Raw genomic sequence first — 26408 nt, 5'->3', positions numbered from 1 at the left:
TCAAACCAGTAAAGGTTGAAATTGTTCTAGGCAATTAGGACTTAAGATAAAAGATGTTCTAAGTATAGTTGAGAGTCAGTCGTGACAGTGATTAACCTCTAAAGACTGAGGCAATAACTTATGGAAAAATGGTGATTTTTTTTTTACTCATCAGATTTTAAGGAATACATCTTCACATAAGCTGTGATTGAAATGAGGTAGAAAATTATTTGGAGGTGGTTAAAATGACATTGACTGTAAGGAAATTGTACTATCAGGAAAGGCCAAAGAGGTGGCCGTCACTTTAAAGGTAAGAGGATAATTATAGGCACTTGTGCCAAAGGAATACAGTGATGATGGTTAAAACTGTGAAGGTTGTATTATGGTTTGGAAGATTGACATTCCTTCTGATGACTGTGCAATACCCAACCGTAATAGTAGTTAGTAAAGGTTTAATTCGTGTAATCGCCATGAGCGGGCTATCTATCTCAGAAGATACTATCTTGAGATAAGCCAGGACCATAGTTCAAAAAGGACTAAACAAACCTTTGAGTTAAGTCTTCTATTGAAGGCATATGATTAAGAATGGTATTAACCTGCTATCGTTGCTTTGAGCGAAACTCTTCTGCAAATTTTATCTGCTTCATGTCATGAAAGTACGCCAGAGTTTGGAGTGTTCTTCATGAATTATGATTGGTGATTATGTTAACTCCTTAGAAGTATTTGATACGACATGTATGGACTCCGTATGGTTAGATATTAAGACTTCATGGAAAATGAATGACTACAGTAGGTCAGTGGTGGACCATAGTAAGGCAGCAATGATTCTGCGAGTATCGAGCTGATTACAACCGTGAGAGTTGTATTGGAATAGGTGTCGAGATTGAGTACCCCTAATCGGGTCGTGGTAGTGTATAAGTTATCATTGATAGACTAATTAAGTAGAGTATCTACCTAGTGAATTATTATTCTTTCTTATCAATAGAGAGTCGTATTATTATACGAGGAAGGTTGCGGTGCAAGCATAGAATTCTAGTAGCGATGATGTATAGAATGAGATCCCAGATTCGATTTTCGATGTCGAGGGAGTTTCAAAGGTGATTGTGTTTAAACTCGAGGAAGAGCATGGTTCCATAGAATGATGGACGGAATAGAAATATTTAGGCATGGGAAATACGATGCTATAATACTTGATACTGATATAAATACGTTTATGTTTTGTTCTCCTATGACAAACCTCTATAATTCAGAGGTAGGTTCCAAGCCAGATATTTTATGGCAATAAAATTTTTATGAATATACAATTCTCTTCAATTCGTTCTTTTCTCTTCTTTTCATTTCATGTAATCTAAGAAGGACAACCCTTCCAAAAGGGGAGGTATTGCCGAATGACTATCTATCTGTGTGATAGAAGCCGAGTAGGATACCAGCTATTGTTTAATTGCTTGTCAAGTACTAAAGGCTGGCCACCTTCTGTACTAACTATGCAATATAACAAGTGTTCATGATCATAGTGATCTCTCAACAAATTCCTTTACTTCTATTTGATTGATCAAATTTTGGAAAATAGAAACAACTGAAAAAGGAGTAATAAAGTGGTGGTAGTATGCGGAATGGGAACACATTCGTGATACTAAGGTTGACGTGGTTATTAAAAGGTTATAGAACGCTAACGAGCAAAAGTATAACCAGTATAATATTAGGAACGGAAGGTAGTAGCGATTATGAACTGGAAAAGAATGGGTATTGAGAAGCAGAAGCTCTAATGATAAAAGCTATAATGAGAGTCTGTGCAATAGACTTGAAAGAATTTGGAATGATCACTTAATTCGGATTGAGTTATCTTACGACAATAGATCATATGTCATTATCGAGATGTCGCCTTATGAGATCCTTGAGGGAAGATAATGTCGATCTCCCTTATGTTAGGATGAAGTTGTAGAGCGCAAGATGCTCGGACCCGCAGTAGTCCAAAGGACCAAGGATATGATAGATCTAATCAGAGGACGGCTGGTAGTAGCCCAAGATGGACATGATAAGTATGTTGATTTGACACGAAAGGATAAAGAGTATGAAATAGGGGACCTAGTAATGTTATAGGTATCCCTTGGAAAGGATTGATGAGGTTCGGAAAGAAAGGAAAGCTAAGTCTACAATTTGTTGGACCCTTGGATATATTAAGACGTTTGGGAAGTTAGCATATAAGCTAGCCCTAACCCCGAATATGTAGCAAGTTCATAACGTGTTCCACGTATCAATGTTAAGGAAGTGTAATTCGGATGCCAGTCAAATAGGGGCATATGAGCGCATAGATATGCAACCCGACGTAACCTATATGGAGCAACCAGGAAGGGTTATAGAGTGAAAAGGAACAAGTGCTTAGGAGAAGGATTATCAAACTAGGCAGAGTTTGGTGGTAGAACCACAATGTGGAAAATTGACTCGAGAGTTAGAAAGTGTAATGCTAAGAAAGTATCCCCATTTGTTTTCTATCTGATTCCGGGACGGAATCCTTTTAAGGAGGGGAGACTGTAATAACCCCAATTTTTGAGAAATTTTGAAACCCTTATGAATAGTGTTTTTGCTGAACGAGAAAACTTTTCATGCCACGCTATGTAGGGGTTCTGTTATTGATCTTATGGGATATTATTAGTACTCTATGTGGTATATAAGTGTATGTAAAGATCGTCAGAATCCAATTCCGAACACTTTGATTTTTCCCGGAAATCCACAAGATACGGAGAGAATTGAGTATAAGGTAACAGGATAAAAAGGATTGAAATTAAAGGATTATAGGAGAGGATCATAAAAGGAATATAATATATTGAGAAAGGTTAAGGGAACCTAAGTAATAAGATCCCGGGTATGATCCCTCAAACGATAAACGAGAATGAAAGATAAGCGAACCGTAAAACAAATAAGTGACCAAGAGACAAGCTTGTACAAGAAGCCAGGGATTGTGACATCATCAAACCACAAGGTGTGGACAAGTGGGAGCATAATGACATGTGCAAGGTGACACAAGCATGACATAGAAGGGAAGGAAGTGTGGTTGAATTATAACCACACAAAATCAAGGTTAATTAAGTCATTAACCAAAAACAACACAAAAATCAACCAACCAAGCAAATCATTTCATTTTCATCAAACAAAACACAAAAATATCTTCTTCCCAAGCTAGCTCTCGGCCCATTTCTTAAAATTTGAAGATCCAAGCTCCACCACTTACTATTTAGCAAGGTAATTATCTAAGCTTCCCCATGGATAGTTACATACTTCCTATAAGTTTAAGCTTCTAATTCCAAGCCAATCTTTTTCTATAAATCAAGGAAGAAGATGGTGAATAGTAACCTTCAAGAAATAACTTTAGTTTTCTTGAATTTTTATGAAAGATTAAGGTTATACAAGCAAGGATCAAGGTTCTTTTAGGCATTCAAAGCTCTTGGGTTGTGTTAGGAAGCTTCAAGGAGGTATAAACAACTTTCACCTTTAACTTATAGTTTGAACTTTGAGTTTTGATGAGTTTATGGATGGATTAATGTATATATAGAAATATCCATGTATGTATAGCAAGATCCATGTATGATAAATGGTTTGGTTGGATTTGTGGTGATTTTGGATATGAATCTTGGTTAATGGTTAATGAATCTTAAGTTATGGTTAGTAGATCATGTTTGTGGTTGAATAAGTTGGAAAACCTTGAGATTATGGACTGACTTTGCCTTGATATAAGTTGTGTTTGAGGTATTGATGATGGTTGGGTGGTTTGTAGTGAATTGGTAAAGAATTGGAGTGGTATAAATATTGGTAATCGCGTAAACATAGCCGTCGTAACGTCCGATTTTCTTTAGACTGTTTTGTGCATAACATTAGGACCCGAGAACCCCCTGCTAGATTGTGACCACTGCCATGTTTAGATAGCTCATGTTACGAGCTTCGTTTTGATATGTAGTTCGTTCGATTCCGATTTACGGTTTAGGAGAAACGACCGTTTCAAGTAACGGCGTTTTGCGAACGAAACTTTTTCCCTCGCCTTACTTTGAAATGTAGGTTAAAGACCAAAAAGGGTTAATTAATGCATGAAACATTTATGGTAAGTGTTTTAGGCAGTTGGTAAGTCACTCGCGAAGGAATCGCTTTAAAACTCGTAAAGGTTAAATTATTAAAAATGGTGGAGCCGAGGGTACCCGAGTGACTTAAGCGAATCAGTGAGCGCAAAACAAGCGTTAGAGTCTAAGTTAGTTAAAGTATAGATTCACAAGTGACTTTGGTTTAATTCCAACTTACTTGTTGTTTATAGGTTACCAGACTCGTCCCGAGCCATTCGTAACCCCCAGTCGCTCAGGCAAGTTTTCTACCCGTTATACTGTTGTTGTGATGTAAATATATGTATATGCATTATCTTGTGATATTGCATGATTGTTAGTAGCAAATTTTGCAATATATTGGAGTATGCTAATATGGTATATATGCATGCCTGTTTCATATTCTTGAAATATATATCTGTTGGTTCATTTGATAATACCTATGCTAGAGGATAGCGGTAACTTGCATATACCCTTAGTATAGGGACCCAAAAGGTGAAAATATTTTCTAAAACCGGGAGTCGAGGATCCCGAGTAATCTTGTATATATGGATATGGATATATATATATATATATATATATATTTATATATATATATGGTTATAGTTTTCCAAACTATTAATCGAATAAGGTTTATTCGATAACTTTAAACTTTATTACATTATTTCGAATGTTATTCGAGGACTTATGACTCCTTTATTTTATTTAATGAATATTATTTATAATATTCATTCGAGGTATTATGACTCAGCTTATTTTATTTATTGAATATTATTTGAATATTCATTTGAGGATCTATGACTCCGATTATTTGCTGAGATATATTCTTTATTTTATTAAAGAATAAGATGTCAATAATCAAACTTATTTTCGATTATTCAAATAAAGATAATACTTTCATATAAGTATATCTTTGGTTATTTAATGTTTATTTCAAGTATAAGTTTTAATACTTCTACTTCAATTATTTTTATAAAGATTATTCTTTATGGGAATATTATTTAAATAATAATATTCAGTCATTTTCTAAATATTCTGGGGACTGATTTACTTCATTAAATCAGCCTTACTCCAAACACTCTTTAAAGTGTTTTCGAGTCTTCAAAATGATTTTTAAAAGTCAGAGCGGATCCCAAAACTCATTTTTATATTTAAGATCTTCCTTTTAAGGGGATTTAAATACTCGCTCAAAACCTGGGGAATCCGGCTCTGTGGTGTATTTTATATTCGCAACAAGGTTGCAGATTTGGTAAATGAATTGATTACTTGCCCAACGTTCGGGAAGTAAGCCCCTCTCATTGAGTCGGCATAAGCGACAGGCCGGGGTACGGTCTATTATTGTGTAAGTGGCTCAGTGGGAGTCCATCAAATGCATAAGTGGCTGAGTGGCAGTCCAGCATAGGTCTTAATTATGACCAGGGTGATGACCAGTGGGGAATTCGTCCATCTACTAGTAGAAAAGGTTACTTATTGGTATCTTTGCCTGATCAGCGAGATATCGGGTTTATGCCAAAATTCTTTTCCTTTCCAAAATTCATTGGATGTTTCAAACTCTGTTCATACTTTACATAACAGAGGTTCCAGGAAATGTTTAAGAGATATATATATGTGGATATATATATATCGGGACTAAATAAAGTATCTCGTAACTTTATTTCATTCAATAATATTTCAAAGATTGAATCTATTCAAATCTTGTCTTGTAGTCTCATCTATGTGATGAACTTTTGAAACTGATTATAACTTGAACGGTGGTAGTTCAAGTAGTATTGGGAAAGATATAAGTATATTGGGGTATTTGGTAACCTCATCTTTTAAACTTATATCTAATTAATAATTGTCTTATGAATGACAAAGATTTTCAGAAAAACGTTGAGACAAGGTTAGATATATGAGATCACCTTGCAACGATATTTTTTTTATATACAGTTATACACTGGGACTTTGTGTATATTATGCATGGAAGAGGACTTCCAATATTTTGAAAAGTATATATGTATATATACTGAATATTTTGCGACTTCATCGCATTAAGATATCGAACTTGGTTCATTTCTTTTGACCAAGACTTTCATGAGTATTATGAGTAGGCTCATATATTGTAAATCATTATACATATTATTTTGGTGGGCTTGCTGCTCACCCTTGCTTTATTTCTTCATCACACAACAACAGTTAGGAAAGATGGCCAGACCCCAGCAGACCCAGCGCAAGCGCGTGGGAAGCGTCCCGCGTCTTCCCGTTGATGTTGTAGCTGCTATAGCTGCAGAGGTAGATCTATTGTAGATCAGACCATCTACTTTTGAGAATCAATTATGTATAATTATAACTTGTGGCAGATAATGGCAATTAACTGTAAATTTATCAAGTAATCATTTTGGGTTGTAATAACTTTTAAATTGTGGATTCAAAGACTTGTACTTATTTAAATTTCATCTCTGAGACTATAACGGGTTGTGGTGTGTGTTAGTGTGGGGTCACAGCATAAGGTTATTTATTATTAATTAAGTGAAGTGATATTGTGGAAAGAAAGACCGTGACGACCCGGATCCCCGACCCCGGATCTGGGGGTGTTACATTAACCAACAAGTCAGTTCAAAATATTACGGCCAAGCAATCGAATATAAACCAACAATTCAGTGCCTTAATCGCTTAAATAAATTTTTTTACCACAACAATTCACAAACATGCACTTTACTTACATAACCTTTTTATTTATTTATCTTTAAATACATGTAGTATAATCCCGTCCCAATTATTTTGCAATAACGTTAATTAGTCACCAGACCAATATATATCCACATTTCAAAGGGCTTAACCAAAATTAAAATTTTTACTTGCAATTTTGTTCAAAACCGCCTCAGCGGGGACCTTGTAATCACGCTTGGGGTTCCATTTATGGGTTTCTATAAAAAGGCGAGCATCAGATATCGGCGCTGGAGGTTCCTCATCAGTATTCTCAGAATCAACCGGATTCGGAGGTTCCACCGCCTCCTTTTCAAGTACCTTGCATAAATAATGACATAGATAATGTAAAAGCATACCAGAATTACAAAATAAAATACATGTTATAGCATTTTATTACCATTTTGTTTCGAATTTAGGCGAAACTCCTAGGACCGGTAGTATGTTTGTCTTCAACCTTGCTTCACGCTTTTATATTTTTTCCAGCCTTTTTCTACAAAAAATGATTAAAAGCATACTGCATTAACAATGACTGTTGGTTGATCAGTCAAATAATTTAACCGACATTATTAACAATAATATTATTACCTACACTTTCTCATCAGCCCAATAATTTAAAAGTATCTTGAAGTCAGCAAGAGGAATTTCCCTAGGCCTATTTTTCAATCTCTCTTCATCTGATGCATAAGCAGTGTAATGGGTAGCCTTGACGCGACTTTTGTACATCCTAAACTGGTCAGCCATTCCTCTAAATACCCACTTCTTACAATGTTCAGGAACAACGTATTTATCCTAAGGAAAATATATGATTCTTAAATTAAATTCTTACAAATTAACATTTATGAACTACTTCAAAAATACAACAAATGATTATACAAATTATCTTGATATACTCCCACATGAGTTCATTGTTAGGAACTTTATTCCAACTAACACAAGTTAGTGAGACATAATCCCTTACCATTGTCCCTAGAAAGTGGCTGAACTCAGATAATAATTTGTCATCAGTTGATATAGGTTGGAACTTGTTGTTCATTGTAATCACTTTTTTCTCCTTTCTTGTATGGACATGATCCATTCTTGTCTTTCCCCTCTTCCCTTTTTTCTCTATCAACTCTTCAGGCGCATCTGTCCAACCAAACGATACACAAATCTAATGTCCTTGGTGTAAAATTAAAACAGAAATTGATATGTAAGAAGAAAACAAGAAAACCAGTAGTTTGTGTTTGCAAATTCTCCGGCTGGGATTGTGACTGGATAGTCTCAATTTCCTCTTGAGCTTTTTGACGTTTTCGGAGAACGTTGTATGCTTCCATTGAACCAGGAGTTGCAGTTTTCAGCTGCCTCAGCTTTTCTCCAAGAGGAACTGGTGATTCTTCATTTTCCTAAAGAGAAATTACCACGTGTATATAAATATTTCAACTACTTAGCAATATTTTTCTATTTTTTTTATTTTTCCCAATTATTTTCCTAAAATAATTAACCTATAATATTACAGTCTTGGAATCAAGATTTAATACAATGTTTTTAAAAAACTAAAGACAAAAAAATAATAATACCTCAGCAGCAACTGAACCACCAACTACGTTCTTCTCAGGAACATTTGCAATTTTATTAGCGCGGGAACGAGTTCTTGGGCCAGCTCCGACCTCAGGTATATGCACCTTTTTTGATCTCTAAAAATGTAGAAGTCAGCTAATGAGCAGGTGACTATAATAAATTATACGATGCTAGAAGAATTAGAAATAAAGCAAGAATTTCTACCTTTGATGTGACAATGTGAGCTTCATCATTTTCTGGTCCGACCTCTGGATTTGGAAAACATGATTCACTTCCACTTCGAGCACTCAATAGCTTTTTCTTTTTCTGCTGAGGGTTCTTTTTAAACATGTCAGCTTCCATCTACTTTAGTCTGAGTTCATCAACCTTTTTCTGAAGTTCCGCAACATTCTTGTTTCGATTAATTTCATATTCGGTACATCCTTCATCTTCAACTGTAATCTTTGTCAGTGCTTGCTTCCCAACATTGTCTACTGTATCTTCTGCAGGTATTTCCCATCTCCTCAAATATTCTCCCAACCCTATCAGCTCACTATTGTCCTCTGTCTCCACCGCCTTCTCTGTTTCCACCGCCTTCTCTGTTTCTACCAACATCTCTGTTTCTACCACCTTCCCTGTTTCTACATCCTCCAGCAGAGCTTTTGACCTTGTTCCCCTTTTTTAGCACTTGGAACAACACTCGGAATAGTAAAACTAAATTGTAGTTTCTTTCTTGAAGTTAACCTTCATTCCTTCTCATCAGTGATGTCTTTCAAGGTCACAAATTTACGTTATTCTGCATTATTCTCTACAATACATGCTCTTGACCTTACAATCACAAATGGCTGCATCTGTTACGACCGGCATTTTCGTGTAATATTATTTGTGGTTTTGGTATAATATTAAAGTCGAAAGTAAATATGATCAATGATTTCACGATGTGTTAGTGAGAATTTCTGCATTATAAAATTTTTATGTGTAGTACATGATTTTTCAAAGTAAAAGTTTATTCATTTCCTTTATTTTTAATTTATAAAGAATATTCTAAGCCTTGGAGAAATTTTCTTATAAAAGATATTTTGTTCATAAATCTTGAAAGTGGTTTTATAAAATCTCTAAAAATCCAAATTATTTTATGGTATAAATTTTATAATTTTGAACTTTTATTTTATTATATAAAAATAAATCTTTGAAAATAAGTTGCTTATTAATTATCAAATTACATGGTTGCCCTTGCATGCAAATCCTTTTCTATTCAATTTAAAGGGCTAAAGAGACAATTCCAACCCCACTAACTCTCATTTTACTAGCCAAATTCCTTCTTTGTCCTTGATTACAAAATGATCTAAGTATAATTGGAAGGTTATTCTTGTCAATTCTCATTTCCACTCATATTTTGTCAAATCAAAAACCATAAAACAAGCAAAGTGTCATGATCATTCCACACTCCACCAACACCACACTCTCTCCTCCCTCCCTCCTCCCTCTCACTCTCGGCCCTCCCCCTCTCCTCTCGGGTTTTAGCTGAGAACCAACCCCCTCCCCTTTTCTTCATTCCTCATTCAAGCTCTCACCTTCTATACAAGTAAATACTACTTCCCATATCATGATCATATATACTTCAAAGAGTTTTGAGTAAAAAGTTTAAGTTTTAAGTTTGCATGTCAAGGTTTTAGTTGGAACTCAAAGTACAACCTTGATTCTTATGGATTTAAGGTTGTTTTTGAGAGGACTACAAGGAATGGTGAAGTGCCAAGTATTGAAAAGGAAGCTCTTGATGTTGAATGGCCATTTCCCTTCCATTTCATTCGGACATGACCTTAAGGGAGCCGAATGAATGGTCATTGAGATCATTCTTGTTGCTTTGTTCAATTCTTGTATGTTTATGTGGTAATGGCATAAATCTTGTAGTGAAAACTTGATGAAACTCTTTGCATGCTAATTGATCATCTAGATATAGCTTATGCTAGGCTTGAATGTCAATTCCATGATAGAATATATTTAGAAAATATGTTGTTTTAGTTTGTAAAACTCGAAGTTATGCATGTGGAATTCTCTTGGAATGTTGGAAGATTTTGATCATTTGGAGAGATTTTGTTAGTAAGCTTTAAATTCAGTAGGGATAAGGTGTTAATCTTGATTAGTGCTCCTTGATGTATGGTAATAATTCGTGTATATATTTTATAAAAATACATAACTTGTTATTTTCAAAAACTTGATGACTTGTAAGTTGTGAAATGTGATTTCCTTTGTTTTTCCATGATTGCGCCTTAGGTAAGGATGATCTCCATCTAGATTATTTTGAGTATAAGGGAGTTAGTTCAGTAGACCACCATGTTTAAGTCTTGGTTTGGGTATTTGGGTTGTTGGTGGTTGAGTTTGTCAACTAAAAACCTTAGAGAAAGGAGAGTTTTAGTTTCTGCAGAAAATCAGTTTAGTACCCTGAGGTTTAGACTGAGTTTTGACCATGTCATTGATGTGAACTTTAAGTCCCAAGCCACCAGAAGCTAGAATTAAGAGTATATAAAAGGTTTTAGGTGTTGGTTGGAGGTTTCCAAGTCGTTTGGTTAGGTGCACAAGTGGAATCACAAAATCTGTCCAGCAGGGGACAGTTTTGTTGCAACTTAGAATTAAGAAGTTTTGACCATGTCATGGGTAGGCCCTCATTAGGCCCTATTGGGCCTTAGTTAGAGGGAGTGTCAGAGAAGTTTTTCCAACCATAGTTCATAGGATATGAGTTAGAACCATGTGTCACAAGTTAATTCAAGTCAGGGTGTTTTCGTCCCAGAAAAACAGGGGAACCATGGACTTTAAGCTTAGGCCCAAGGAGGCCCAAGCCAAGCCCTTGAGCCACATCAAGTTTGGGAGATGCCCTAAGGTCAGGAGAGTCTTGTGTAAGAGTTTTGGAGGAAAACTAGTAGTTTAAGGGTGTCTAATGCACTCAAGAAACCATAGATGTCATTCTGAAATTTACACCAGTGAGCATTTTCACTTATCACATAGTTTTAGAACACTTAGGAGTGAGATCTAGGTTGACCATCATGGTTGTAAGACATTATAAAGTCATTAGAGAAAAAGGCCCAAGTGAGAGTCAATAGGTCTTGTATAGTTTAGTAAAGGCACATCGAGTTAGGAAGCCAAAATTTGGAGACTTTGTCTAGTATAGCGACTAAGTGACTTAAGTTGGGGATCGTGATCATCCAAGCCTAGTGTTGCATTATGGTGTATGTGGTATTATTTGGTATTAAAATATGATATGTGAGTATATGTGGCTTTGTGTGCAATTATATTTTGAAGGTGAATATAAATTAAGTGCATATAGGCCTAAGTGTCATTCGTGTTTAATTTCGGGTTATAAATAGGTTAAGTTGGTGAGAATATATTATAATGAGGATTATTATTATTTATGTAGGATCTCGAGACAAGGGTAAACTTGCCATAAAGGTCGAGTGAAGCTTCCAGTTGCTCCTACCAGTCAGACCAGACCAGCCTTTCTCAAGGCAAGTGATTCAACTTGTCTTTCGTATTCACTACAAATAGTTCATATATATTGATGCAACTATCCTGAGTCATTTTAATATATTTGAATCAAGCGTATCTTATGTTTATATTTGAATCATATAGAAATGCCATGAACCCTCGAGTACGTATTGCAAGTAGTTCAAAAGTGTTTTCATGATAAGTATATTAAAGTAATTTGAATGCCATGATAAAATAAAGAGTTGTTATAACACTTGGTTGATCCTCTTGATTAACATGCTAATGATTCCTAAGTATTGATATCTCATCCTGATACTTGAACCCCATTAGAACCTTACCTTGATACCTGAAATCCAGATATTTATCAAAGTTGTCCCTAATTGATTGATACCCCTCTTTCTTATCCTAAAGCTTGATAATTCTGATATATCCTAAGTTAAAGATCATTTCTTCATACCTTAACACCCATTCATGAAGCTTATCCTCCTGATGATCTAGCACTTGCACCTTGTCGAGAAACCATTGCTTTAAGCCTAGTTTGGCATTACCCCATCATTATATCCAATAGCCTCACTAAATTTCCTTGTCCAAGTTTTCATATATGAAAACCTTTCAGTTACCCTAATAGAGTAAAGTACAGTGGATCATGGCCCTGAGATTTAGTATCATATTTCCAGTGATTCAAGTTGATCTATAATCCCTTGATAAAAATGTTTATTTTGTCATAAATCGGCATCAGTTTTTGAAATGAATAAAATGTGGATTTTCAATCCCAAAGGGGGATAAATGTTTTCTTTGAATAGTTGATCTGGACTGAGATGCGAGTCTTTTCCACACTTATAATGTAGGCTTAAAAGTTGCCTAGGGATCCCATTAATGTTTTAGAACCCAGCGAGGTTCGGGATTACTTCGCGGCTGATCACCGGCTGTAATCCGTAGCGTCATAAAATGATTTTGATTAAGATATGATTTTGAAATTTTTTTGATACAAGCAAATGATGCCATCACCCAAAGTTCTATCTCATGTTATCATTGGTTATGTCTTCACATTGACATTCTTTAAATATATCTCGATTTATGTTTTGTATCGTATTGTTTAGCACTTGTTGAGCATTTGGCTCACTTCTTGCTTTACCCTGATATTTCAGCTAGCAGCTATGGGTAGGTTCAAGCAAACCGCCCGTAAGACTTGTGACGCTGATGCGTATGTTCGAGCTCAGGTAGAATAAGAGATAGTTATGTGTGAGGAATCGATATTAAAATCAGTTGTAATAGATGGTAGTGTTGGGCTGTTCCAAACCCTAAACTGTAAGATCTTGGATTATGTTGTGTTTACTTATTTTTAAATATTGTAATAGTTATATTCAATTTGTTGGTTAAGTTGGGGGTGTGACAGCATCTGCGCCATTGGGGCTATTCTTTTGTCAACAATGCAGTCAACAAAAAAATTCACTTCTGAACTATTACTTTCATGAATATACCGAAACATGCTGCTATCATCTCTTATCAATGTCCAGCCACCTCCCTTCCCTTTTTTGACATATACTCCCCCAATTTCATCATACTTGAGATCTTCTTTAATCTAATCCATGAGTACAGAATATGAAAATCTGTCAGCAACCGTGTCATATGTGACATGTGAGCCACCGATGTATTTAGTCCTTTTGAAATCTCCAGTATGGTGCAAGTGGATGGTATATCTTGAATCAGTCATCCTATAAAAATATAAAGACATGTTAGAGATATAAAAAAAACTAAAATAATTTGAAACTACCAGGTAACAAGGTGGAGAGAAATAAAAACTACAATAATGTAAATTTAAAAAATGATCTAAAACTACCATAACCAACTACATGCATAGAAAACAAAGCCACACAATATACAGATTATTCAAAGCCGGCTACAAATGCAATAATTTCAACTCAAACCAAGTATAGCAGCTACTTCATCTTACATTTCTAATTTTAATCTAAATATTATTTTTAACACTTACATTTAATAAACTAAACCAAATTAAACAGACTCTAGAATTCAAGGCATAAAATGAATATTTAGCATATACTCACCGACTATAAATTGTTGTTAAAGTTTAATTGTAGTTTTTTATTTTTATATAATTTATCTACCCTTTCCTTTTAAATAATTAATTCAAACACTTAGGTCTTAAGCAATAACAAAGAACACATGACTTAATCATTCGCTCCATCTTGAACTTCCTTTGCAATTTCCTTCGCAGGGACATCATTTCTGAACCATGTAACTTCATTTTCATGATTTTCTATCATGGTACGAAAGCTAGTGTCATGTGAAAACTTCCCAAGCATGTCATCTTCAATTGTATTTCCAACGCCTATTTCCAAAAACTATGATGATATCCTCTTAACAGGATAATAAAAAATCTTTTCAACAGGATCTTCAATATAAAAAACCTGTTGCACTTGAGTTGACATAACGAAAGAATCATGCTTTTGACAAACTCGGTTAAAGTTAACTCGAGTAAAAACAAATGAATCTTTATCATCTTGGTACCAGGTGCACCTAAACAGGACAACATTAAATGCACCCCAGTAGTCAACTTCAAATATCTCTTCAATCGATCCATAGTAACCTACATCCCCAACTATTGGATTTTGATCCTTCAAACTTGCGAAGCTAGTTGTCAAGGCTGTCAAATACAGTCCACTATTTTGCGTTGTACATTTATGATCTCTTTCTCTTGTATGGAACCTAAATCCATTTACGACATAACCACTAAACTGCTTAGCTGATCGTCTTGGACCCTTTGCTAATGATGCCACTTCCCTGGAAACTTCAACTTTTTTACCAACTTCATCCTTGAACCAGTCACAGATTTCATCAGCGTGTATTCTTTCCCTTTTATACCGTTTAGAATTTTCATTGTTGGCCATTAATTCATGGTGCTTCCTACAATTATAGACAAGTATGTTAAGTTAATATACATAAAGGCATTAATTTTTATTTACTTGACTGTAGAATATTAAACTAGGACTTACCTAATTAGGTCCTCAACCTCCTTGTCATTATAGTTAAATAATACATATTGGTGAGCTGTGATCCACGTATCATGTGACAAGTGAATATCTTTCCCTTCTTTGTTCTTCCTTGAGCCGATAGAGTACCCTTCAGTCTCTGCACCAGGAATTTCAAATTGATTCGATGACGTAGTCTGACCATCATTTAGAAATCTTGAGCAGAATGTCAAACACTCATCTGCCAAGTACCGCTCTGCAATCGATCCCTCTGGTTTACTCTTATTGCGAATGTATCAGTTTAATACTCCTAGGTATCTCTCAATCGAATACATCCATCTTTGATGGACTGGTCCACCATATTCGATTTCCTTGCACAAATGTACAGGTAGGTGAACCATTATGTCAAAGAATGGATCCGAAAAAATCATCTCAAGCTGACAAAGTATTTCGACAATCTCATGCTGCAACCTTTTTAAATCACCTACCTCAATCACTTTCGTACATATATCTCTCAAACAATTTCCAAGTCTGATTATAGGTATTGCGACCTCAGGCTTTAATGTTTTTTTGACTGCAATTTGTAATAAATACTGCATAAAAATATGTGCGTCATGACTCTTGTATCCCACAATTTTCCTATATTGCACGCATCTGCTGATATTAGAACCAAACTTGTATGGCAGCTTTGCATTTTGGAATACTGAACTGAATATATCCTTTTCTTTGTTGGTCAGGTCAAAGTTTGCTGCCCTAATTACAAATTTTCCATCAGCAGTGGTGATAAGATGAAGGACCTTCCTTATACCAGATTCTTGCAAATCTAATCGAGCATTCATATGATCCTTTGTCTTGCCTCCCATATTTAACAATGTGCCTTTAACACTATCACAGATGTTCTTCTCGATGTGCATTACATCCAAGTTATGTCGAATTAAGTTGTCTCTCCAATAAGGTAAGTCGAAAAATATTGACCTCTTATTCCAAGGGTTAGTTTCGCAACTAACTTTCCGTTTACTTCCCTTTCCAAATGTGTTCACATAACCATTTAGCAGAACTTCAATTTCCCTCCCAGATAGCATTGTAGGAGTTTCTTCATCTCTTATCAGACCTCCACTTGTTGTTGGGGTCTAGGAATTTTTGATGATTCATATAGCAGACCTTCTTGCTATGTTTCAAATACTTCAACGACGTCTCGTAATTACATATAGGACATGCTAATTTGCCTTTTGTGCTCCAACCCGACAATATTGCGTATCCGGGAAAGTCACTAATGGTCCATAAGACGCTTACATGTAACATAAAGTTCTGATCCGTCAAAGAATCATAAGTTTCCACCCCTACATTCCATAACTCTTTCAATTTCGCGGTCAACGACTGCATGTAGACATCGATATTGTTTTCGGGATCGTTGGGACCAGGTATTATTGTTGAGAGGATTAAATTTTCGGGTTTCATGTTCAACCAGGGAGGGAGGTTGTAGTTAACGATAATAATTGGTCATATACTGCGAGTGGAACTCATCTTGCCATATGGATTAAAGCCGTCAGAAGCTACACCTAATCTGATATTCCGATTATCTGAAGAAAAATGGGGATATGTTGCGTCCATCATCTTCCAGGCTTCCCCATCAGCCGGATGTCGTAACTTTCCGTCCTTCATTCGGTCTACTGCATGCTAGCTCATTAGTTTAGAGAAGTCTTTGCATAAAAACATTCGTTGCAGCCTTGGTTTTAGTGGAAAATATCTCATAACTTTGGCTGCAATTTTATTATTTTCTGACCCTTGTGCCACAACCTTCCACCTTGAAACACCACAATTTCTACACTTAACTTCTTTTTCATTTTCACCCCAATATAACATGCAGTCATTTAGACATGCATGTATTTTCACGTAGTTAAGACCTAAATCCTTCATGGTAGTTTTAGCAGAATTAAAATATTTAGGCAACCTAATCTCGGGAACAGCCTCTTTTAATAACTCTATTATTTCACTAAAAGCTGTCTTGGTTATTCCTTTAAGACACTTCCAGTTATAAAGCCTAATTAAGAAACTTAAACGCGAAAATTTCTTACAACCTGGATATAATGGCTGTCTTCCTTCCTCGACAAGATGTAGAAATTTTTTTGCATCTACATTCGGTCCCATATTACCATAGGCAGCGTTCAGCATCTCATCAATATTATCTTGAAACCCGTTATTTTCTTCGTGCTCCATCGTCGATATTGAAACCTCATATATAAAGTGTACTAATCTCTCATGAGGTCCATTGCAGACAAGGTGATCATAAACATCCTTTTGAGACCACCATAGACGATTATCATATGGACGACAAGGACACTTAATTTCATTTCCAACACCGAATTTAGACATCGAGTTTCTCACAAAATCTTGTACTCCATTCCTATATACTTCACTATACTTAGGATGATTTAACCAATTACTATCCTGATCAGTCATGTCTACATAAAAAGAAAACAATTATCAAATTTATAATATCGCTAAATTTCTATAATATTAGCACCACATTTATTATTTTATATTTTATCCATTTATTATCATACATCTTTTATAGTTACACTAAATGAGTCCCTTAAAAACTTAATTAACATAACCAGCCCCTTAAAAGCTAATTAATTTATATACTAAAACTTGCATATATTTCTATTACATGATACCAATTATTTTAGACAGTGAATTCATAATTATTTGAAACTGACCACTAATATTTATAAACAAGCATACACTTCAGAGTATTATTCATGTTACAAAATTATTAGTCGGCCCCTGCCTTATTATTTTCTCATCAGGGTCAGGGCAGTTATTCTTCAATCCACTTTAGTCGATGTTCACCAATAATGACTCCTTATTTTCTAATTTGCTAGTACATATAAGTCATTACTTTTTGTTTCATCTATTAAAGTTCTTACCAGGTTCATATATGGACCAAAATTATAACTTCAATCTTATTTAATAAATTAAAAACACATTCAATTTACCATTATTCACCCTGTCTTATAACAATCTGATCTGCCGAATCTATATAAGCACTGTGTTTATTTGGATTACCATATTAAAGTTTGTTAAACATTTTAATTACATACCTAATTTCCACTCGCAGCATATGGAAACATTACTTTAATTTACGAACCAACCTGTTGTAAACTACTTATAAGCAAACTCTAAATCAATTCGCAACTATGCACAAAACTCAAAGATTCTACACTTATAAGCAAACTCTAAATCAATTCCGTAAATAAAACAAACAGGCGCAAATTCAAGCACTTATAAGCAAACTCTAAATTATTTTGAACTAATGATTCGAAGAACTAATATTCAGATAATGCATCTGAATATTACAGTGAAGAACAAAAATAACAAACCCAAATACAAACCAAGCAAAAATAATAATTATAGTGAAGAACAAGACAAGTAACAGGTTATTTGTTTTATAACAAAACACAAATATACAAGAGAAGAAATAAGCAAAACACAATACATCATCACTTCACTAATATATATTATCTACAACACCCCTTGTATTCTCAAAAAGAAAAGAAGACAAGATGGATTTTGCATCATGTCGACCAAGCAAAATCACAAACCGACCAGGCAAAATCACAAATCGACCAGGCAAAGATGCATGCTTACAAAAAGAAAAAATAAGCAAATAAGAGAAGAAATTAGCTCTGAAAATAAGGGCATACAAGAGAAAATCAAACCCTAAATACCTAATTACAAGAAAATAAGAGAAGAAAATAAGGGCATACCTGAATAAACCCGATTGAAAAGCTCGATTAAAAAGAAAAGAAAGCTCTGAATCCTAAACCCGATTGAATAAACCCAATTTTCGACTGAGAAAAGAAAAGAAACCCTAAACCCGACTGATTAGCTCTGAACCCAACTGATTAGCTCTGAAAAGCTCAAACCCAACTGATTACCTCAAACCCTAATTCATCTTCAGCTCCAGTTATTGACGAGAGTGTTTGTGAGATGTGTTTGTGAAATGTATTTGTGAGAGTTTTTGAGTGAGATGTCTTTGAGTCAGATGTGTTTTTGGACAAAATAAATGAGCGGGGTGTTATTTAGTTTTGGGCCGCCCAAAATTTTGTTCCAAAAAACTACCGCCTAAATGCTCTCTAAAGACTAAAAAAAGAACAGCCTAAAATTTCAGTTCTATGGTAACATATTTTTTGATATCAATGGTTACAATTTTTTTTATGTTACAATAGCGATTTTCTCCTGTCAATAGTAACACTTTCTCATCTCTACTGCAACGCAAAATCAAAATGTTAGCTTAGATCAATTTTGGGGGATATAAGGTAACATTTTTGCTTGTAACACCAAAAAAAGTTTTGGGAGAGGTCATATATGGTGCAGTGTATTTTTGTCAGATGTTTTAGAGGGGAATCTAACGTGTGCAAATGCTCCTCTCCTCTTAGGAGTACGAGATAAAACTCTTTTTGTAGTTGGAACCCAACCTGTTTGGAAAAGAGATAAAGAAACACTATAAAACTTAGTTGCATTAACAAGAGGAACAGATACTCTATCTTTCAAACTCCAAGAAGAAGCAGTTTCTTCGAGCCCGTCTAAACAAGTTTGTGTATTGGTTAAAACAGATATCATTAATGTATGAACAGTGTCTGCTTGAGAAACAAATAAGGTCTGAGCTTGCTTGATTATTGTGGAAGACTCTAATATATAATCAACGTTAAGCTCAGCTAGTAAACTATAATCTTTAAGACCAGCAATAGCTCCGGTTCTCAAACAAGAGCTTCACTGAAGAAATTTTTGTGTCAATGACAAAAATGTACGAGCAGTTGATAAGGAGTTGGTGAAGGATGAGCATTCATAGCCATGCACTTTGGCGTTGTTGTTATTCGTAAGAGAAGATTGACATCATATACACTATCAAACTTGATGTATTACACATCATATACAACACAAAACATAAAATTAATTACGAACACGAAGATACACATAATAATCATACCTTGAAAGGCCAATTTTCACAATAAAATTGGCAAACAACGCGATCACTAGCTTTAACAACAGAAAAGAACACCTTCAAGACATAAATCTCCATGTACTCACCATTACCTAACGCAACTCCTTGTCGCCTCTTCTCGACCATTTTCTTCATTTGCTGTAAACTCCGCTCCCTCAAAACCTTGATATCCTCCAAATCGAGACGATCTAAAGCTGACATCCCTCTTGCTCAAATTCTCTCACTCTTTGATAAAAAAAAGTCAAATGCATAAGAGAGATATAGAACATTCATAAATCAAGACCAAAGAGGTTTTCTTGAGAGTAAAGTTTTTAATTACTTACCCCAAGCTTTCTCCTTCACTTTCTCGTAAATCTCATCCACAAGCTTTGAAACCTCTAATTTGAGATGGGTACTGATATTTTAAAACTTGTTGAAAACACCAATAAAAAATAAGAACACAGAAAAACAAATCTTGATAAAGAAAACAAAACCCAATTAAACAACTAATCCAAGCCGGGTCGAGAAATTAGGGTTTCTCATAGTAGGAGTTTGATTAATTGAAGATCTATAATTTGGTGTTTAATTGGAACCCTAATTACTTGCAATGTTAGATGGTAATATAAATTAGGGTTTTAATTATGGAAATATGGTCACAAATAGAGAGATGAGAAAGAAGAAAAGAGAGAGAGAGAGAATGAGAGAGAATGAGAAAGATACAGAGAGAGATATGAGAGAGAATAAGAGTGAGATACCGGAGAGGAAGAGAGTTGAGAGGAGAGATATACAAGAGAACGTGGGTTTCGTTTTTGGTTAAGGGGGGAATAATTGGGAAATAAAAGGGGGGAAACTTTCCGCATGTTTTTTTAATTTCTTTTAGTTAATCATCGACAACGGTTGTAAACTACAACCGATGTCTATAAAACAAAGACATCAGTTATATAAAAACTCGATGTCTAACTAACATTTTCATTTTTGAAAAATAACTATAGACAACGGTTATTTTCTCGACCGATGTCTAATATAAGCAGTAACATCGGTTTTAAAATAACCGATGTCTAAAAGAACTTTAACATCGGTCGTCTGAGCAACCGATGTCTAAGGACCGATGTCTATTGACAGAATTCTAGTAGTGAAGGGCATGTTATAGATGGTTCAAGTGCGCTAATTGTCAATGAAAGCCAGATTTCTAATGATGACCCAAGATCTCAAACTTCAGTTGCCTCAACAAGTGAGCAAAGAACAATTGATTCACAAGAACAGGTCATTCTGGAACTGGAAGAAGATGAGTTCTACACCTTGGATGAACTTGATGAGCTTGATTAGTCAATGGTCTATCTGGCAAGAAAGTTGTCTAACATTAGAGTAAAGAAGCAATGATTCTTCGAGGGTAAAATATAGTCTTTCAACAAAGGTAGCAGCTGGAAAGGAAAGGGGAATTACACATCTGATAGCAAAAATGGTTACAAAACTGGATCTGTTGACAGATCAAAGATAAGGTGCTTTAACTTTGATGAACTAGGCCATTTTTCTACTGAATGCAGGAAACCCAAGAAAGCAAAGAAGGACAAAGCTTATCTTGAACTAGAAGCAAAGTATGAAGCTCTTCTGAAGAAACAACAAAGCAAAGCTTATATTGCAGAGGGAAAAAGTTGGGATGATTCTGATAATGATGAAGATGAGAAAGTTGGAAATTATGCTCTAATGGCCTTGGAACAAGGAGAATCATCCTCATCAAAATCACATGTACCAACTCTCACTGCCATTGACTTAAATGCGAGTCAATATAAGGAAATTGTATAAAAGATGAGCAGAGAAATGTTACACATACATACAAGTTGGTTGATACTAATGAAGAAGTTGGTAGACTAACAAAGATAAATGAGAAGCTTGAAAGTGACAAACAAGAAGCTGGATTGTTGTTGGTGGAGCTTGAAACTATAAGACAAGAAAATACATATCTGAAGAACAAGCTCAAGTGTGCAATGAAGCAGTGCTAAGGGAGAAGTTGAAAAAAAAATGAAGTTAAATTGAAATCCTTCAAGAATGCATATGAGTTAATTGGACAGTACCATGAGAAAAACAAGCCATGTGCAAATATTGCTATTGGTATTGACTATGATGCCTTGAACAACAAAAAAAAGATAAAGGTGACAAAGGAAAAGCAACAAAATATGAAAATGTACCAGCAATGCTGAAAAAGGTTCTCTCACCTATGTTCAAGGCATGTGAAGTAAATTTCAGTGAAGAAGAGTTGATTATCAAGCAAGAAATTGCTGATGAAGATAAAGAGAAGAAAAATGCAGAAGCAATTCCATCTTCCAAAGCTGAAGAGAAGCTCATGGATAAACAAAGTTCCAAGACACCTGTCAAAGAGACCAAGTCTGAAGATGCAAGAAAGAAGAAGAAAAATAGAAATGGAAAAATTGGGATAAACAAACGCAATAATTTTGCTTATGTTGCAGATGCTCCAAGAAAGAAGTGTGAAAAATGTGACTCTGTGAATCACACTAACTTACTTGTGTAAAAAGGTTGTTAGCAAGGCAGCTGAAGGAGCATGCAAATACAATGAAGCAGATGCAAATGATCCCTACTCATTTACATCAGATAGGGAGAATGCACAACAGTCATTAAATTCTATTTTATCTGAAACAACTCATTTTACTTCTGCTACATCAGTTAACAAGAAGAAAGTACCCAACACTGCTTGGGTTGCTAAACACACTTAAAACTCATTTTGTGCAGGCGAAGTGAAGAAGGTCATATGGATCATTGACAGTGGGTGTTCCAGACATATGATAGGTGATAAGGCCCTGCTATCACAGTTTGAGGAGAGGGGTGGCCCTTTGGTGACCTTTGGAGACAACATCAAAGGATTCACAATGGGATATGGCAAGATTGCTTCGGAAAATGTTGTCATTGATGATGTAGCACTAGTAGCTGGTCTTGAAGTGAATCTTCTCAGTGTTAGCCAATTTGCAGACAAAGGTTTTGAAGTCTTATTCAACAAAGAAGAATGCACTTTTATCAATAAGAAAACTGGTGAATTTGCTCTGAAAGGAGCAAGGAAAGGAAGCTTGTTTGTTGCAGACATGGACTCAACAAATAAAAATGGAATTTGTTGCTTCTACACCAAGCCATCTGAAGAAAAAAGCAAACTATGGCATAAGAAGTTGTCTCACTTGAATTTCAAGGCAATTAACACCTTGGTCAAAAAGGAGTTAGTAAGAGACATGCCTAAACTGGAGTTTGCTCAATTTGAAGTTTGTGAAGCTTGTCAGAAAGGAAAAATGAAAAGATCAATTCACAAGTCAAAAACTGTGAATTCTATAAGAGCACCATTGCAACTTATTCACATGGACTTGTTTGGACCAGTAAATGTCTTATCTATTTCAAGAAACAAATATGCACTTGTGATGATGGATGATTTCTCAAGATGCATTTGGGTAGAGTTCATGTGCTCTAAGGATGAGACTCCACACATCATAATTGAGCACATCAAGTAGATAGAAAAACAGGCTGAATATCATAATTATGTAAAAAGACTGAGAAGTGATAATGGAACAGAATTCAGAAATGCAACTTTGAATCAATTCTGCAAAACCAAAGGCATTGTTCAAGAATTTTCAGCAGCTAGAACACCTCAATAAAATGGAGTAGTTGAAAGGAAGAACATAACATTAGTTGAAGCTGCAAGAACAATGCTGCAACATGCCAAGTTGCCAAAAAGCTTCTGGGAAGAGGTTGTTAACACTGCATGTTACACTCAGAACAGATATCTCATTAACAAGGCACATGGCAAATCACCATACTCAATCATATCCAAGAGAAAGCCTACTATAAAATATCTTCATGTGTTTGGAAGCAAGTGTTACATTTTGAAAGACAACTCTGAATATGTGGGAAAATTTGACTCAAATTGGAGAGAACTGCCTACAAGGTCTATGTGATAGATCAAACGAAGATTATAGAAAGCACAGATATGACTTTTGATGATGATAAGTGTCCAGGATTGGAATGCCTTGATGAAAATGAAGTTGAAGCCCTTGCATTTGAAAACCTCAACATTGATAGTGATCTTGATGGAGAAGAGGAAGTTGATACACAACAGATGATAAATGAAGAAACTACTGAACATGATAATCATGGGAATGGAAGCTCATCTCAAACACCTGAATTTGATAGCACAAACTCAGGGGGAGAAAGAGAAGAAGGATCTAGCAGTCATACCAATAATGAAGAAAATGATGAAGGCACAAGTCAACAAACTCATATAAGGAAGTGGGACATGAGTCACTCTAGAGAAGCAATTATTGGTGATCCAACTGCTGGTGTGAGGACTAAAAGTACAACTGCTAAAGAGTGCCTACATGCATGCTTTCTGTCTCAAATAGAACCCTAAAAAACTGAAGAAGCTCTAATGGATCCTGATTGGATATCTGCAATGCAAGAGGAGCTTAATCAGTTTGAAAGGAAAAAAGTTTGGGAGTTAGTTCCTGCACCAAATAATAGAAGCATTATTGGAACAAAATGGGTGTTCAGGAACAAGATGGATGAAAATGATATAGTTACCAGAAACAAGGCAAGGTTGGTTGCAAGAGGCTACTCACAAGAAGGAGGAACTGATTATAATGAAACTTTTGCTCTAGTTGCAAGACTTGAAGCAATAAGGATTTTTCTAGCATTTGCTACACATTCAAACTTTAAAGTGTATCAAATGGATGTCAAGAGTGCCTTCCTAAATGGTGAGTTAGAAGAAGAAGTTTATGTGCAACAGCCACCTGGCTTTGAAAATCCAGAATTTCCAAATTTTGTGTACAAATTACTCAAAGCTCTTTATGGACTAAAGCAAGCACCTAGAGCTAGGTGTGATACATTGTCAGAATTCCTACTAAAACATGGTTTTACTAGAGGTACTATAGACAAGACTCTCTTCTACAAGAAACATGGTGAAGATATGATCCTAGTTCAGATCTATGTGGATGATATAATCTTTGGTTCTACAAATAAAAAGCTTTTCCAAAGATTTTCTAAGCTCATGCAGAGTGAATATGAAATGAGTATGATGGGGGAATTAACTTACTTTCTTGGACTACAAGTAATCTAAAGAATTGATGGAATCTTATCAGCCAAACTAAGTATGTTAAGGACTTATTGAAAAAGTTTGGTATGGTTGATTGTTCACCTGCTTCTACACCAATATCTACAACAACAAAGTTGGATGAAGATAGAAAAGGCAAGAGTGTAGATATATCAAGCTATAGGGGAATGATTGGATCATTGCTTTACTTAACTGAAAGTAGACCAAACATCATGTTTGCAATATGTCAATGTGCAAGATTTCAAGCCAATATAAAAGAATCACATTTGATGGCTGTAAAGAGGATTTTCAGATATTTGAAGGGGACTCCAAACTTGGGATTGTGGTATCCTTAGGGAACTGGTTTTGAAGCTATTGGCTACACAGATGCAGATTTTGCTGGATGCAGGGTGGACAGAAAGAGTACTAGTGGAAGCTGTCAATTTCTTGGTCAAAGGCTTGTATCCTGGTATAGCAAGAAACAATAATTTGTATCAACTTTTACAGCAGAGGCAAAATACATAGCTACAGGAAGTTGTTGTGCTCAAGTGATTTGGATTAGAAATCAGCTAATGGATTATGGCATAGTGTTACACAAAATTCCTATCATGTGTGACAATACTAGTGCTATATCTATAAAGGCTAATCCAGTTAATCATTCGAGAACAAAGCACATTGATGTAAGGTACCATTTTATTAGAGAACATGCTACAAATGGCACCATTGAGCTCATTTTTGTTCCAACAGAAAAGCAACTAGCTAACATTTTTACTAAACCTTTGGATGAAGCAACTTTCACGAGACTTGTAGGTGAAATTGGAATGCTTAATTCTTCATTCTAAGGCAAGAACTCAGCTAATGTTTTGCAGCAGATTAATTTCTAATAAATCAACTTTTGTTTAATTTTATTTAGAAATTAACTGAAATATGAATTATAAATATTTCAGAAATTTGTGCATATTTATTCTTTCTAAAACAAATATTTTTTCTTAGAATTTTTCAAATTTTAAGTAAACTGCTTAGTTGTTAATTTACATCCTTAATATGTAAAAATAACACAAGGCAGAATTGAGTTGTTCAAAAGTATATAGAGAACTGAGTTCTCGATAAGTATAACTGACTTATCGAGAAGTCATTTTAAGACTTCTCGAGTGAGTTCTCGATAAGTCAATTCACTGACTTCTCGATAAGCATTATTATGACTTATCGATAAGTCCTTGTAGAGTTCTCTGGTAGTGTTAATTCATAAAGTTCTCTACAAGTATAATTTTTTAGACTTCTCAATAACTCAGAACTGAAATAATTTAACATAATAAATTATTTTGGTAAAATACTTTTGGCAAATTTATTCTAATTTTATTTTGAATTTATTCAAATAAAAGTTGGAATGAATTCAGTCCATTTTTGGACAAACTGGGTATTTATTTGACATCTCGATAAGTTAATTTTTAGTTCTCTATAAGTGTAATTTAAAATGACTTCTCGATATGTTTTTCATTTCTTAATATGACTTCTCGATAGACTAATTCCAAATATCTATTTTTGAGTTCTCGAAAAGTCATTTGTTTTTACTATAAATACCT

General features: G+C 35.0%; 1 protein-coding gene across 1 annotated transcript in view; it reads right to left on the bottom strand.

The window, feature by feature from the left end:
- Positions 1 to 19967, bottom strand: part of LOC141690717 (putative pectinesterase/pectinesterase inhibitor 41) — a 30342-nt gene extending 10375 nt beyond the window's left edge. Inside the window, exons 1-3 of the mRNA XM_074495492.1 lie at positions 19752 to 19967; positions 19622 to 19674; positions 19137 to 19532 (exon numbers count right to left, since the gene is read on the bottom strand). Of these exons, the coding sequence (XP_074351593.1) occupies positions 19137 to 19532; positions 19622 to 19674; positions 19752 to 19967 (665 nt within the window). The remainder of the gene's footprint in view (positions 1 to 19136; positions 19533 to 19621; positions 19675 to 19751) is intronic.
- Positions 19968 to 26408: the final 6441 nt, after the last annotated feature.

This window comes from Apium graveolens, chromosome 10 (assembly GCF_009905375.1).
Source record: "Apium graveolens cultivar Ventura chromosome 10, ASM990537v1, whole genome shotgun sequence".
Classification (NCBI taxonomy): domain Eukaryota; kingdom Viridiplantae; phylum Streptophyta; class Magnoliopsida; order Apiales; family Apiaceae; genus Apium; species Apium graveolens.
Note: the sequence above shows the minus strand (reverse complement) of the source record. Positions and strands in the feature narration are given on the sequence as shown.